The 16660-nt window shown below is 46.4% G+C and overlaps 1 protein-coding gene across 2 annotated transcripts in view; it reads right to left on the bottom strand.

Moving 5' to 3' along the window:
• Positions 1 to 16660, bottom strand: part of Utrn (utrophin) — a 479533-nt gene that overhangs the window by 447368 nt on the left and 15505 nt on the right. The window contains exon 1 of one of the 2 annotated variants that reach the window (XM_010626631.2): positions 14840 to 15100. The exons of the other annotated variant lie outside the window; for it this stretch is intronic. Within the exon in view, the coding sequence (XP_010624933.1) occupies positions 14840 to 14870 (31 nt within the window). The 5' untranslated portion in view covers positions 14871 to 15100. Of the gene's footprint in view, positions 1 to 14839; positions 15101 to 16660 lie in introns of those variants that run through there. 2 annotated transcript variants of the gene reach the window in all.

Raw genomic sequence — 16660 nt, forward strand, 5'->3', positions numbered from 1 at the left:
AAAAAAAGAAAAGAGAAAGAAAATAGCTGGGCATGATGGCACATGCCTGTAATCCCAGCACTTGGGAGGCTGAGGCAGGAGGATCGCTGTGAGTTTGAGACCAGCCTGGGCTATGTAGTGAGTTCCAGGTCAGTCTCAACTACATAGTGAGACTGACCGTGTCTCAAAACACCAAACCAAAACAAACAAACAAATAAACATTGAAAATAGAGACACCCCAGGTTTCAAATAAATCCTATGGTATAAAAATTCTAAGCGAAAAGCTCCTGGCCTCCTTTGTTTACAGAACTGATCTTGAAGATAGGAAGCAGAAGGAAGGTAAGTCAAACAGGTTATTCTGAGGAGCAACAACAAATCCAAGTGTCAAATTCTTCGGCAAAAAGCCAGCACGCAAATACTGAAATCCTCAATACTGAAATCCTCGCATGGCCATTCCAAGGGCAAACCTGCCCACAACCCAGCAGCCTGACAGACAGGCATGTGACAGGGGGCCATGACAACAAAAGGGTGAAACTCATGTAGCCCAACTAGGAAAAATATGAGACTAGTAAGACAGAGAAAAAAAAACTAACTATATGTTATAAAATTTTATTTTAATCCACAGTTTTTCAAATAAGCTTGTGTGTCTTTTCAATAGACATCCTAAGGGAACTAAACTGACAGTACTTAATTACTTGGTATCTCCTAAATAAAACTATAGGAGCAAGAAAGAAAGAAAACACTGAGGGAAAATGTTTCCTTAAAGAATTTGGCATCAGAGAGAAATTCACAGCAATGCATCCCTAACAGTGTTACCCGGCAGGCTCCTGAGGGCGATCAAGGATTTTCAGTATGTATTACAGAGTATTTTTTCAAATCCTTTAAGCAGAATACCTGAGCCAACATGAAGCTCAGAAAAGAGATAATAAGTCAAACAAATGGTAACACAGACAGATTTGAGGTTTGTCAAAAGAAAATCCCATCTGGAAACTATTTCTAGGAAGAGAGAGGACAGAAGAGAGAAAGCCCAGAAAGAATGCTACACTAAGATTTACTGAACGCAGGAGAAGTTTACACAGCACTGTGGAACAAGTACTGAGACCTGATCAGACATCAAAGGGTTCCTTGATAGGAAAGTCTGAGAACTACTTTGAAAAGTGAATTTATAAGAAGTAAAAGCAGATCTTATCTTCCTATTGCAGCAACTTGGCAATTTATCAACACCAGAAAAAAAAAATTAAATTTGCTCCTAGATCAAAGCAAATCACCGGAAACTTCCGGTCATCTCTACTCTTTTTTAATGACTTCATTTACTTGCTCCTGGCTTGCTCTGCCACAAGTCAGAGTTCTCCTAATCCTGATGTCACTCAGTGGATGAAGTAGCCGACTGTGTCGTTCTCCGTCCCATTTATGAGGTTCCAAGGGAAAAGGTTTCAGGGAACTTCCAGACCAGGAATTATAAAAACCTTCCCTCGCTTTAGCAAATGCGTTTTTGAAAATGTATGGACAGCGTCAGCCTTGTGAGTCACCGCTGCTCTTGGTGCTGTGCCTGCTGTGACACACTGAGCATCTCTGTGACACACTGAGCATCTCTGCCTCCCACGTGTAACAAGGGGACAGGGCGCCCCACGTCAGGCAGGCGGAATTTCATCGTCAGTCATCACATTTCTTTCCTTCTCTGCCTTTTTTTTCCCCAAATCTTACTTCTTCCTTGACTGTCTCTAAGAATTTGGAACAGAGAGCGGTGTGAGTGTTCTAAACGTTAAGAGAAACTGAGTTGCTTCCTACCTGTGAGACAGAAACAAGTCTATGTTCCCTACAGAAGTAGGGTGGGGAGCAAATGAAACACAATACTCGAAAAGGCTCAACACACACACTTAGCTCTCTGCCTGCCTCTGTGTTTTTAGGAAGTATTTTCTCCATGTAAAATTAATTTTCCTCATGTGCTCTGGATTTAGCCGGCAATCAGTTCACACATTGCTAGGTTTTATGGCGTAACTAACTGGTTACAATTTTAAAAGTTAATGTCCATCCAGATACTTCCTGTTAAAAAAAAAAAAAAAACTGACTCTGGCTAAGACTCCTGGACCCGAACTTTAGTCGAAGTAAAAGTTTAACAGCTTACGTTTAACTTTAAGCGGAGGTAATGTAAAAGAAGATGCTGCAAACAAAGCGACTGGGAGACGGGTACACTGACCGAGCCGTCTACTTTCTGGCGCATCCTTTCACCAGGACTCTTTCCCAACTCACACGGCAACAAACCCGGCCCTGTGACGGGACCACATACACTTAGTCAAAGGGCCAAGAAGCACCCCCAAATGCCACGTGTGTCCACATAGGAACCACTATCAGGCTAGCGTGTGTGTGGTGCTGGGGATCCAATCCAGGCCTCTCACCACCTCGCCAAGCTCTCACTCACTGTACCACTGAGCTAGGCCCCAGCCCCTGATGGAAATGACCCTTCCTTTTTTCCTCCCTTCCTTCCGGCCCTTTTTCCGTCCCTGCCTTTCCTTTCTTTTTAACCCCTCCTCGTGGTACTCGCCTTGGTCTATCCACTTTTCATCTAAGTGAAGACGAAGACGTAATAAAGAATGAGACACTGGGAAATACATCCAGAAATCCCTTTGCTCTCTCTTCCACCTCAGCAGAGGGAAGGCAAGGAACAGTCCCTCCCTCCCAGGACAGCAACAGAGCCATAGCCACCGTCTGAGACGACCTTCAGCGGCTCACACAGCTACGACACCCTCACTATCAAATGAGATTCCACCAGATCCCCAACCATCCCCAGGCCTCCATGTTGTATAAAGAGCTTCACAGGTGGATTCCTCCTATCCCAGCCACCACAGTGGCACAGAAGAGAGAACACTAAGCAGTGTGTCCACCGGGGCCCAGTCCACAAGACCACCCAAAGGGCTGCCGTACCTCACGCTCACAAAAGCAAAACACTGCAAAGAACAGCACCACTTAACAGCAGCTGCCCCGGGAGAGGAGCAACAAGCATCTGGAGACGGCTCTGCCCCAGCTGCTGTGCAGATCTCAGCCCGAAGCCAGCTCCCTCTCCCTGCACATGACCATTCCCCTCTTCCCCCGTCTCCCCATACAGCTGCCTACACAGCCAGCAGCACCCCGACCCCCTGCCCCTGCCAGGCCTGGAGCACCATGAAGCAGTAGCAAGAGGGCAGTCTACAGGCAAGCAGAGGACCCACTTCCCGGCCTGCACTTCCTGAGAAACAATGCACTCTACAGCTCCATGGTCTTTCCTCTACGACCAATAAATGTGAAATGGCTTTCTGCAAAGCAGGCTTCTGTTCCAAAGTTTCAGACAAGCAAATTAACAACTTTTTGTAACACAGGAAGTGCCCAGGCCTGAGCTCTCAGTCTTCCTTTGCAGAGAAACAATGGATGGAACTCATCAGACCTCACTAAACCTCAGTTTCTTTATCTGTTAAAAAAAACAAAAACAAAAACAATTAGCCACAGTGATACACACGCATAATCCCAGCTCTGGGCTGAGGCAGGAACACTGCCACGAGTTCGAGGCCAGTCTGACCTACATCGTGAGTCGAAGACCAGCTTTAACTACATAGCGAGATCCTGTCTAAAAAACCAAAAACACCAAAAATAAATAAATAAAAATAATATGGGTAATAACATGTCTTCTTCCTGAGTCTGTTTTGAGCACTCCCAACACAATATATGTTAGGCAGTGTCAAGGAAACACTGAAAAAGCAGTCACGGCTACAGACGCACAATCCCTCCTCCCAACGCCAGGATCTGGAAAGCTCTTGTAACCAAAGGGGTTTTTTTCATAACCCATTTGGCAACAAAACACGGCCTGAGCTGATCTGATGCTTTTTATAATAACCTCGTTTGTGTCCCACTTAGTGCAAATACTCATACATTTTGATGCAGAAATATTAGTACATTAACTTTTAGGGTGCTGCTCCACACTCTCCAGGGAAATACGCTATTACACGCTATATGGTAATATGTATCACAACCTTTTGTAAATGGAAAAAAAGAAAAGCACACCTGGTTCCAAGGTTTTTGTTTTGTTTGAGACGGGACCTCACTACGTAGCCCAGGCTGGCCTGGAACCCACAGTGGGTGCACTACAATACCCGCCCTTGTTTTTGTTTTTGCAGTGCTGGGGATCAAATCCAGGCCCTTGCACGTGTAGGGGAAGAACTTTACCACTGAGCTTACCCCCCAACCCTGGTTCCAGGGGTTTTAGATAAAGGATTAAGACTTTGGGTCATGACCCCAAATTGAAAGAGACAGCACTTACAGGTCAACCAGGAAGAGTTACATGCACTAGACATCAGAAACTCGCTCTCAGCAAACTGTCATGATCTCAGTGTGCCAGAGGCTCTGCCCTTGGACAGATTAGAATCTGTGTCCTGGGTCCAGGCTGGCCTTGCAGAGAGGGCACCACGGGCCTTCAGTTGCCATATTCTTAAGACTTGTTCGATCACTTTTTATTTCTTGAATTCAGAGTGGATCTAGTGTTCATCCCCAGACACTGGCTCCCTCTAGTCTGGGCAAACCGCCATGAAATCACAAGGGCCACTCCGAGGTTTTGTTTTCTTTTTTAAGCTGTTGAAAATCTTAAGCTAAATAAGTGAATACTCTCCAGCCTTCTTCCCTGTTCCTCCCGCCCTCGGCATCCATTAGAAGGACACTCCAGCCAGGGATTTAGCTCAGTGGTGCCACTGCCTGCCTTGCAAGCACAAGGTCCCGACTTCGATCCCCAGAAAAAAGAGACTCCATTTCATTTCAAAGCCACTCTACTTTGAGTGGATTACATGTATGATTTGTGCATTATGAATGGTAGTGAAGTGGAAACAGGAGAAAGTGGAGATCTGAACTGATGTAATAATGATCATCTTTCCAGGATCACCCTCAGTCCTAGACAAGAAGGACCCTGTCAACCCTTGCATCTGAGAGCACCTCCCCTGACCACCTTCCATGGCACAGCGACCCACGGGATGGAGAGATCATAGGGCCCAGGGACAGGCGTGTCCAGAGCCATTCAGCTCCAGGGGCCTCGGATCTCCATGAGCTCCGATCAGATGAGCGCTGAGCTCACAGCCCTCGCGAGGATGGACCTCTGCTGCTGCTGCTGCTGCTGCTGCTGCTGCTATTGTGAGCGTTTAGGGAAGGAGACCCTGGATGTCTGAGCAGGTGACCACAAGCCCTCTCGGTGCAGAGTGGAGCCAGGATGGGGAGACCAATAGGACTCTGCAAGCTGGGAGCCAGGGCACCTATCCCTGCCGCCGTGTGCTGGCACAGAACTCTACGGAATTGCAGAATTCCAAATTCAAGCCTGGCCCACAACGTTGTTACAGAATTTATTTGTAATTATCTGTTAGTGTTAGGAATCCGACCCTCTGCCCCACCCAGCATAGCTTCAGCTGAGCCCACGGCCTGCTCACCACAAACCACATTTCTGCACCTGGATGAGGCCACACGACTCAGCTACAGTCGGTGAGATGCGAGAAGGAACGGCAACTGCAACCGCTGAATCACAGGCTCGGCAAAAGGAAACGGCACAGTTTTTACTTCCCGACCTCGACCTCACCCTCTCCTTGGCCGGCACCTTGGACGCGGAGTTGAACGAGCAGCGTGAACCACAGAGACAACACAGAGGAACGGAGATGAAGGACCAAGTTCCCTGACAGACCACGGGGACCGGAGCCACTCACCCACTGTGCAGCAGCCACTGACTGATCTCTCAAAGAGAGATCAACTTTGGCTGCGACCTGAGGCGCTGTATTCTAAAGCTTCTTGAGAACACCCACTTCGTCCCTCTCCAATACATGTGCAAATGATCCAAATAAAATGCTTGTGAAAAAAGATTTGGCAAGGGGAGAGAGAGGGAAAGGGGGGGAGAGGAAGAAGAGGAGGAGGAAGACAGACATTGTATCGTGCACAGTTGCATTTTCAAATATTCTAACAGAAAAAAACTTATCAATAAATAACACAGAAGAAAATTAAAAGAATTCCACATGTGAATTAATCATAGCAACCGAAAGTTTACAAAATGACCTAAAAAGGCTTCATAGAAGGACTTCTCATTGAAAAAAAAAAAAAGCAAAAACAAAACAAAAATTTCTGGGTGTATTTAAAAACAGAACCACAAGTTTTACTTGTGCAATATGATTAAATTTTTTTACATGCTTATTTTAAAAAATTAGAACAAGCACCCACACTATAGGGAGTATTTGTGTGACAGAATAGCTAACATTTATCAAGTGCCTCTAGGTACCAGATTGCTTCACATATATCAATTCATTAAATTTTTAAAATCTAAGCTGCAGTTGCTATTACTATCCCCCCTTTATTGACAGGAAACTGAGGCACGGAGCAATTTCCCCAAGTTCACACTGCTGGGAGGTGGCCGTGACTGAATTCTAGCCCACACCACTTGACCCTGCTCTGAACCACTTCCTACAATACCTTCCCAAGACAGTGCTAAGGAAAAAGAAAAAGGTTACTTCTTACTCTTCTTTTTTCAATAATGTGTAAAATAATATGCTGTACCCCGTACCAAACCCAATTTAGAGATAACACTCTTATCCCAAATGCCATCATATAACCCCTTCTATAACTCAAGTAGCAGTAACACTGGCAAGATCCCAAGTGCACAGAATATTTGGGAAGGCTACCAGATCACTGCAGACCAAAGAGAAACCCCAGAGATGAAGAGGAAGAAGGCAACAGAACCGAGCCCTTCCCAGACACTGCTTCACGATTACACATCAGCAATCTGGTCTTCCAGAGCTTACATGGTGATCACTGGGGGGGCCATCTGGTCCCCACTCCTGACCTCACAAAAAACCCCATTAACCCTGCAGAGGGACTGAGTGACTTATCCAAGGTCACACGGCTGGTTACTCTTTGCAGAGCAAAACTGAGAGAGAACCTAGCTCTTTTCTGACATTAAAGTAAACTCTCTTTAACAGAACAGGCTTCTGAGAACTTAGCGACTAATGGAGTGATTGTAAGTTATGTCCCAATAAACCTGAATGCCCTCAAACTGGGATGGCCTACCTGCCTGCCACTGTCAACTCCCCCAAATCTTGCTGTATAGGAAGCCATATTCTGCCTGCCAGATTGTCACAATCCTAAAATGGGCCTCATTTGTGGAACGACTTCCAAGGCAAAAAAATTAAAAATAAAAATCACATGAAGTGGTCACATCTTCTAAGACCCTATCTAGGGCAACCCATTTGGAACCTCTCCTGTCTCTCAGGAGCTATTCTTATTCCCCGTTCCTCTTCCCAATAAATTTTCTACAAAAAAAAAAAAAAAAACAAAAAAAATACAAAACCTCCCTTCTAACACTCGATTTTTTTTAAAAAAAAAAAAAAAAAAAAAAAAAAAACTATCTACACTCCCTTTCTGAGTACTTAGTTCTTTGAAGAAAGCTTCCCAAGTAGAATTTTCATATTTATCTCACATCTATCATCACCACCTCATTAAATGAGCATTTTATGCCAAAAATAACCTAATACAATCACAGAATAAAGGACAATCTTGAAAAAGAAAAGACAGTTCTCAACCACACACTGAGGCACAGCTGCTTTACTCTGACTTCAGTCTTCTTGTTTCGTGTCTGGAAACAACACCAAGGCCTCTGTCATCAGCACTCGGGAAACATGGTCAAAGATTGGCATGGAGCAAACCAATCAATACAATAAAGATGCACTCGGGATTGAACTGAACGTCTCCAGCAATGCATACTTGTTGAAAGCGATAAAGAATTCAATTCGTTCGTTCACTCAACATGTATTTATCAAGCATACACTATGTACCAGGCACTGTTCTAGATTACATGCAATTCAGCCCAGACAAAACACCTGGCCCCTCGTACGCTTTCCACTCCATCAGGAAGAGTTGGCAGCACGCACAACAAATCAGTAATAGGGCTGTCAGAGAAGAAGTGGTCTGCAAAAAGAGAAAGCCATGCAGAGTGGGTGGGAGGTGCTGTGGTAACCGGTGGTCAGGCAGGTCTCCGAGAGGCAGGAGTCAGTCACACAGATGGGAGGCTGCTCGAAGAGCTCCCAGTCGGAATCCTGGACCTCGAAGATGCCCACAGGACACAATGAGCACACAGGAGTAAGATGAGGGGAAGCCAGGCAGGGTCACCTTGGCCCCACAGTCACCCAAAAGGTCTTTAGCTCTTTGTGTAAGTACAGTGGGGAGTCGCTGTGGAGTGGCAACCCTAGGGTAGTATGGACTACATCCGCTTTAACGAAGATCGCTGTGCAGCTAGGTTGAGACCAGCCTTGGTGGGCTGTCTCAGTCTCTTTTCTGTTGCTGTGTTAGAATACCTGAGTCTTGTTAGTTTATAAAGAAAGAACATTCATTTCGGACTTTCTTGCCACATCCTAACATGGCACAGGGCTCTGGCACCATTTTTGGAGACCAAGCAAGTGTGCCAAACAGAGCTTGAAGAGACAAAGTGTGGAAAGTGAGCTCACTATAACCAAGCCACACCCTCCATAATCCACTAACCGGGAAGCGCATGAATCCATTCAGGAGGGTGGAATCCTCCTGACCAAATCACCTCCCAAAAATCCCTCCTCAAAATACCACTATAGCGTGAATTCGGGGTTTAGGTTTCTAACACACGAAATTTGGGGGGACAGAGCCAAAGGATGGCATTGGCCGAGGGCAGAAGCAAGGACATCAGTTAAAAGACGAATGCAGAAATCCAGGCAACAGAGATGGTGGCCTGGGTCTGGGAAGAAGCAGTAGTAAAGATGGTAACATAGCAGATGAGGGTACAAGAGGAGAAAGAAAAGACTACAAGGACGACTGAGAAGCTGAAAGAGTCAGGTTGCCTTTATTAGACAGAGGCAAGACTGGGATCCGCTGTGGGTGAAGGGGAGATGGAGAGTGCGTGTTTGCAGATCTGGACCTCCAGGTAGGGAGGCTGAGAAGACAGCTGGAATGTAAGTATGAAGTTCAAGGTAGGACCTCCAGACCACAAAGAAACTGAGTCCAGCGTTTGGGGAGGATTAAAGACTGAAGACCGGCGAGGTGGCAAAGCAAGTGAGTGATGATAAGAGACAAAGGCCAAGGACTGCATCGCAGCCCTCCAACACTAAGAGGAAGAATCAGGAAAAAAGAAAAGCGAACCTGGCAAGGTGGCTCATGCATCAGTCTAGCTACTTGGGAGGCTGAGGCAGGAGGACTGCAAGTTTAAGGCCAGCCTGGGCCATTTAGTGAAAGCCTCTCTCAAAGTAAAAAGTGAAAAGGGTTGGGGATGGAGCTTAGTAGTAGAGTGCTTGTCTAACATGCTTAAAGCCCTGCGTTCAACTCCATACTGCAAAGAAAGAGAGCAGGAGGGAAAGCAGGAGCATGTGGTATGTCCCAGGGAACGCATGAAGCAAGTGTGCCCCGAGGGGGAAGGATCAACCTGGTCGATCTACTGAGGGCCCAAGCGAGCTGAGCACTTAGACTGGGCACTGGGATTCCCAATGTGGAGATCTGAAGGGACGTGCCCGAGTGGTTTGGTGGACCAGTAGGGGCTACACCTAACTCGAGTGGTTTTAAGACACGAGAGAGGAGAGGAATTGCAATCGCTGGCATGCAAAACACTGGAGGAACTCTTTCATCAAGGGAAGCAGAGAAATAGGCTGTAGCTGGAAAGGCAAAAGCTCAAGACTGAAGTTCCGCTAGAAAAAGAAAAACAAAGTGCATTTGGGAGCTGATGAAAGGAAGGAGATCGGCTAATGGGGAGACAGGGAGAGAAGGGAAACATCACTGAGTAAGGAGGAGGAAGGCACAGCGCGTGCACTATGTTAGTGACCCTGGGGCTTCACCTCACATCCAGCTGAGACAGACACAGCGGCAGAGATGGATGTGGTGGGGGGGCATGCAGACCCCACTTCAGTTTGCTTCCATTTTCTTCAGACAACAGTGGGCAGCATCATGGGCTGAGCGTCAGGAGGGGGAAGAAGGGGTGAATGTTTCGGGAGAGAGGAGGGAGTATGAAGGAATCCTCTATGACAGCAAGCAGCATGAAGGGCCCCTCCCCCTGTGATCCTGAGCTGTACTGCGTCTTAGGACGGTGTTTTACTCCAGCCCTGCTCCTCTGCAGGAAACTCGGACAGAGGACAAGGACTGGATCTAACAAGAGATGGAGTTTGGCACAGCTTCGATGGAGCAAGAAGGACAAGGGACAAGCAGACATGGGAGATGGGCTGACTGACACAAGAATCTAAGTGAAGAGTCAAGACAGGACACGAGGCTGAAGAACAAACAGCACGACGGCCATAGACTCGATGGCTGAGACCTCAGTGGAGGCAGAGATGGCTGGAGTCACAAACAGAAGCGAGCGAAAAACAGAAGACACAGTGGGCAGAAAGTGGGACACCCGGAATTCAGACTGTGCAGAATGACGGTGTGGTCTGGGACAGACCCGAGGGGCAGCCCCGATGACGAGACAGAAAAGCTCCTGAAATGAAGATGGCATGGAGATGGAGGGCTTGTCTGCCTCTCTACCGGCACCACTGAAATGACAGCAACGCCTGGAGCGTGACAGTGACTCGAGAGCTGAAGTCACTAAGAAATGACACAGCGTGGTGAGAAAGGAAGGGACATCTCACTGCCATCCCAGGACTGAGGGGTGGGGAAAAGAAGCCACGGGAAAGGTGGTGATGTCAAGTGCGCAAAATTATTTGGTGAAATTTTCTTTGATGTCAGAAAAAAAAAAAGAGCACCGGGTTACTCACCCCACTGACGCTTGATGAAGCATGGGTTGCATTAATTAAAAAAATAAGATCTGAACCAGATTGTTAATTAGTAATTTATGTCTGATTATTTTCCACTTTTAGCAACAAAAGGGAAGATTCATCAACAAATAAAAATTCATTATATGCAAAACTGGGTCAAACATTAGCCCAAATTTGTCCTTCAAAATTTTGCGTCTACTCACCCTAAACCTAGCAAAATCAGGAGGGCTTTTGTCGGCTTCTGAGACACGACTCTCCCCCTCTCCCTCCCCACAGCCTCTGCCTGGGTTTGGGCCTCCAGCACTCTCCGCTGCAACAGCCACTAGCAGGGCCCCAGGGCCCTGGTCTTGTCTCATCGGGCACCAAAACCCAGCCCTCCCTCTCCGTGCTGGAGCCAGACCAGACCCCACCAAGCAGCCTCTACTTCGTCACCAGTCCTTCCTCCTCGTTCCTGTAGGGACGGCTCTCAAGCACACACAGCTCTCCGATTCTTCTTCCAAGGGTCTGACAGTCATTATCCAGCTTCGTAGATTTTCTTACTTGTTTCAGGTACTATGTAGTGGAAGGCCCTCCTTCCTCTCTCACTACTCCAGAGAAATCCTCACCCTCTTTAATGCAGTGTCTACAATTTCCATGAACATTGTTTATATTTTGCTACTTATGAATATATAAGCAGCGCAGTCATTTCAGCAGAGTACTTGGACTGTGCATCTATAGGATACCACTCAATACACTGTGCAACTTGATTTGTGTTTCTACTCAAATTGTTTTGTTTTGATTTTGATTTTTTGAGTCAGGGTAAGGTTAGGCGAGTGTTGAGCTCACTGTGTTAACCCAGGCTGGCCTGGAACTCATGACAATCCTCCTGCCTCAGCCTCCCGAGTCCTGATATTTCAAGTGTGCACCACCACATCTGGCTTTTAAAAGTTGTTTTGAGATTAATTTATGCTGTTGCAATTAGCTCTTAGAAGTATGGCCTACAGCAAACATGTCCAAATATAAATAGCTGATAAATGTCCAGAGAGGGCACGTGTGTATCTGATAAAACATTTCCTTTATTTAAGTAGACAGAATAAGCCGGGCGTGGTGGCGCACACCTGTCATCCCAGCATTCGGGAGGCTGAGGCAGGAGGATCGCTGTGAGTTGGAGACCAGCCTGGGCTACATAGTGAGTTCCAGGTCAGTCTCAACTACATAGTGAGACCCTGTCTCAAAAAGACAAAAACAAAAACAAAAAGTAGATAGAATAATCCAAGATTTTAAGAAAACTTTTTCAGCGTCTGAATCCTTGTGGAGGTTCCTCATGACCCTCTCAGCACCGGATCCCCACACCCCAGTCTTCACTCGCTGGTCTCAGCTTAATTCTCCAGCATTGCCAAAGGGAGTAAGTCATAATTCTTGCCTGCAAAACTCTGAGCCACCGCCGATTTCCTCTCCCCTAACACTCCCACCCTTTCTCTACCTTGCACTCATTCTTCAGATCCAGTTCATACAATCCACTTCCAAGACGCCCTTCCTGAGGCTCCTGGAGATAACTGGTTATGGCTGGTGCTTCCTTTGTTTTCTTAAAATCCGGTGTAGCTGCCCAGTCGAAGCAACACACACTTGATAGCCAGGCTTGTGTCTCATTCACACTGCATGCATCCACCTGCCTGTCATGCCGTGAGATCAGGGTCCCAAACCAAAGACTTGGGCATCAATAACATGCAACCTAAGGAAGCTTGCAAGAGCTTTCAAATGAGACCCTGTGTATTTCCCTAAATGTTAAGGAATGGCCAGGCTTGGTGGTGCTGATCTGTAATCTCAGCACTTGGGAGGCAGAGCCTAGGCTGGAGTGAGTTCAGCCTGAACACATAGTGAGACCCTGTCTCAAAAAGAAAAAATGAAAGTTAAGGGAACCACCACTTCTGGAGTACCAGCTCACACCACGGAATTTAAAGTCAGTCTGCTGAGGGGCCGGGATTTAGCTCAGTGCTGCTGCCACCTGCCTTGCAAGTGCAAGGACCTAAATTCAATCCCTGGTACCCCCCCCAAAAAATAATAATACTAAAGTTACTCTGCTTAATATAAGAATTTGAAACATAAAACTTAAGACAGCACAGCAAAACCAGCCTCTTCTTTCTCTCAGTCCTAAAACTGCCACTGCAGAGCATCTGTTTGCTGAAAAATTATGCTTTCTGAGCATCCCAGCTTTATTGACTAAACTCCAATGACCTTTCCACAATTTAATTATTCCCTAAATGAAAGGTATTTTTCAACATCTGCTCTTAATTTATTTTTAATTTGCATTTTACCCTGCCCTCTCTCTTGAAGCTGAAATCAGTAATATAGGATGACATTATCTTCATAGAGTCCCATTAAACATTCTACTCTTCAATTAAAGCTGCATTGAAATAGTTTTTCAGGCTCTTTTTTGCACATAGATTTTCTTTTAGCTGTCCAAAACTATTATCCTCACTTTAAAATGAGATTAATATTACCTTTCTTTGCTGCCTTTTCAAGAAATGATTATAGAGTGTTGCATAAACATGAATAAACTTTCTTTTCATTCATTGTAATTTGTCTAATTTTTCCTAAAAACATAGCCTCTCTTCCAGAATATATAAGGAAAAAAATACAAAAACTATTGAAATTTCATTCAATGTAAAGTTACATACAGAAACTGACCAAGATGCAATGGGGAGTCAATGGTAGAGCATACCTGTAATCCAAGCACTCAGGAGGCTGAGGCAGGAGGATCTCTGCAAATTCAAGGCCAACCTAGGCTACATAGTGAGTTTAAGACCAGACTGAACCAAAAAGCAAAAATACAGTGGGAGAAAAACAGTAGTAGTGAACTAAGTAGAATAATAATAATAACTCTAAAATAGTAAGAAGTTAATCAGGCATGGGGATTTAGCTCAGTGGCACTGTGCCTGCCTCGAAAGCACAAGGTCATGAGTTCGATCCCTGGTACCAAAAGAAAAAAGAGCTGGGGAGACACAGCTCAGTGAGAAGGCCTTGGGTTCTACCCCTAGTGCTACATCAAAGGAGTTGATCAAGTTAAGAAAATTAATTCTGCAGAAAGCGCTATTAACTAAAGTTTTGAAAGTTGAGCTACAGTACAATTTGAAAATCTAGGTACCTTGTTGAAAATATAAGGTGGATGTCACGAAGGTTAAATTTACATTAAGGCTTTCTACATGTTGTTACTAACCTCTAGCCATCCTGTAAGTCTTTCCCCTGTACCATCTACACCCAAGTCACTGCCTGATGCCCATAATCTCCAATCGTTCTACTAAACAGCACAACTGGAGCTACGAGACCACTCCCCTCCACTCACCGGAACCTGACCCTTTGTCCTAAAATCTACCACCCAGAGGCAGAAACAAGAAAGACAAAGACCCCTGGGCCCACCTTGCAGCACTCCTAGCATCCAGGACGGATGCTTGTCAGGCCTACAGGAAAAACATACATTGGCCTTTCTTCACTTGGACCTCATTCAAGGTTCACGCACAAGGGCGGCGTCTCACATTGTGGGAAAGGGCACACTAGCTAATCACGCTGTCAGTCATGCTCCAGGAGACCGATGGGAGGCGCTCTCCACCAGGCACAACACTTTAAATTCATACACCCAACATACTCAGCACTTGTGCCATTTCTCTCACCTCTGGCGTGGGCCCGCTTACTCTGAGCGTGCCATCACTGGGTCACACCTCAACAAACTTTCCAGCTTTTTCCTTGCTGTCTTGTGCCACATGCGATTCTTCGCAGCACACAAGAGCCTAGAAACCCTTCAGAGACCCCATTACCCAGGGCAACACTCAAACACGGCCCCCTTCTAAAGTATCACTCATACTGTGACAATCAGTCCTGAGCCAGTCCGTGACCCCCTTAAAGTCCCCCTGGGGCTCCCTCAGGCTTCTCTAAAGAGCTTTCAATATCTAGCTCCCACCCCTCCCATCACCCCCACCCCTGCGGCCACACTCCACTACCAGCTACAAAGTCCAACTCTGGCAGACTTTTTCTATCAACTGGAATGTCCTTCTTGTCCACATGGCTGCCTCCAGTGCATTCTTTGAGACACACCCCAAATTCTCTGTCAGCACCTGAGTGCACCCTACCCCGGTTCTCACCCTGGCCAGGGCGTGGCCTTCCTCCGTCCATGTTCCCTCTTCTGCCTCTGACACACGGCGCTGGTTTTCCTGCAAGGATGTCTATGACAGGTAGTTCTAAAATATAGCGTCCCAGATCGTAAAAATTCACTGGAATTTTTCACTAATCTTGCTCAAATTAGAAGTCTGCACCAAAAACGTAGAAGCCCAAACGCTGAGTGCTGCCAAACTGCTGCAGTCTGAGTGGACAGGTGATTCATTACGTTCCTGTTGCCAACAACCTACATCCTGGACTCTTTCTGCACATGCTAATGACAGCACTTCCGGCCGACCCGGAAGGACTGGAGAAGAACTACGCACAGAGCAGCCAATAGCGTCCTTCTCTGGTCCGCGGCTCTGACAGATGGAATAACAGGGGAGAAGGACACACGTAAATTGCCAAAACAGAGGACAGAGGAACAGGAGGAAAGAGGACGATGAAGCTACGGTCAGTGACCAGGGAAGTACTGATGGTGAAGTCGATGAAAGGATCTCAGACATTTCCCCTGCAGAAGAGACAGGCAAGACACCAGAGGAAGCAACAGCGGGCGAACCATCTATTTCATGATCTCGGATAAAAAGATAAAAGAGAAGGATGCTTACGATGCCAGCACAGATTATGTGTTACAGAACCTCATCCTTTTATAAGGATTTTCTTTACATTTCAGGCAAACTGCGAAAACAGTGTATGGATATAATGTGCCAATTTTGGTGTGATACAAGCTGTGTAAATGTCGTGAATATGTATCATCATGGACACGTTAAAACGATTAAACAGTTTAAAGGAAAAAAAAGGATGCACTCGTCCCAGGTGGTCAGAGGGCACCCAGCAACCCTGAGCAGGCCGTAACCATCTGCTGGATGAATAGGACGGGAAAACAAGCCGGCCTCAAACAGCACAGGAAGCTGCTCTGAAGCCCTCTCCGTGTGTGTAGGCGGAGCTAAAGGCTGGCATCAAAAAGCCAGCGAGGAAAGCAGATACGTATGCAAAGCCCCAGGAGGCAAAAGCAGAGAGAATGAACAGGAGGAAGCACTTGATGCTGGCACACAGATCAGAGAAGAGCTCTTCAGGTATTTATGTTGACGTTGAGGGTTGATGGTTTCATAACTTCTGGCTGTGGGGAAGAGCAAACAGACCCTGAAACCAAAACAAGCCAAGAAGCAACAGCAGAGAATGGGCAAGGCATCTTCACAGGGCTTGATCTGCCTGGGCGACAGTGGCCCGGGGTACAAGGGCAGAGCGGGCTCACAGGCAAGAGGAAGCTAGACTTGTGGACACAGTCATCGAAACACGCGGGCAAGCAGAGCTTCCCTGTACGAGCAAGCCATCTGCCCCACTGCCTAGCAGCCCTGAGAAAGATCTGTCCCGACCCAGGGCACAGCAAGGCCACCCTGAGACAGACAGACACATGACGCTGTTCTCCAAAGAATGCCATCACGCTCACGCAAAGAAGTTAAGTCAGTGATTCATGTCCACTGCGATTCTTCTGTACAAATGGTATTAAGTGGGTGTTATACACAATCAAGGTCCGGATGTGCTACAGGGGTCACAAGCTATGGATCTGACCACGATACCACATTTAAAATCACAGAAGTTAGTATTTAGCTCTGTGGATCCACCGCCTGCTTTGCAAGACCAAGGTCTGGAGTTTGATCCCCGGTACCAAAATAAATAAATAAATAAGATCACAGAAGTTAGCTGTGTTTATGTGCTGCAGTATAAATGCTTTTCCCCCCAGTACTGAGGCTTGAACCCAGGCTCTTTAAGCTACCTCCCCAATTTTTTTTTTTTTTTTTTTTTTT

This window comes from Fukomys damarensis, unplaced genomic scaffold, assembly GCF_012274545.1.
Source record: "Fukomys damarensis isolate Sample0158 unplaced genomic scaffold, DMR_v1.0_HiC HiC_scaffold_14, whole genome shotgun sequence".
NCBI lineage: Eukaryota > Metazoa > Chordata > Mammalia > Rodentia > Bathyergidae > Fukomys > Fukomys damarensis.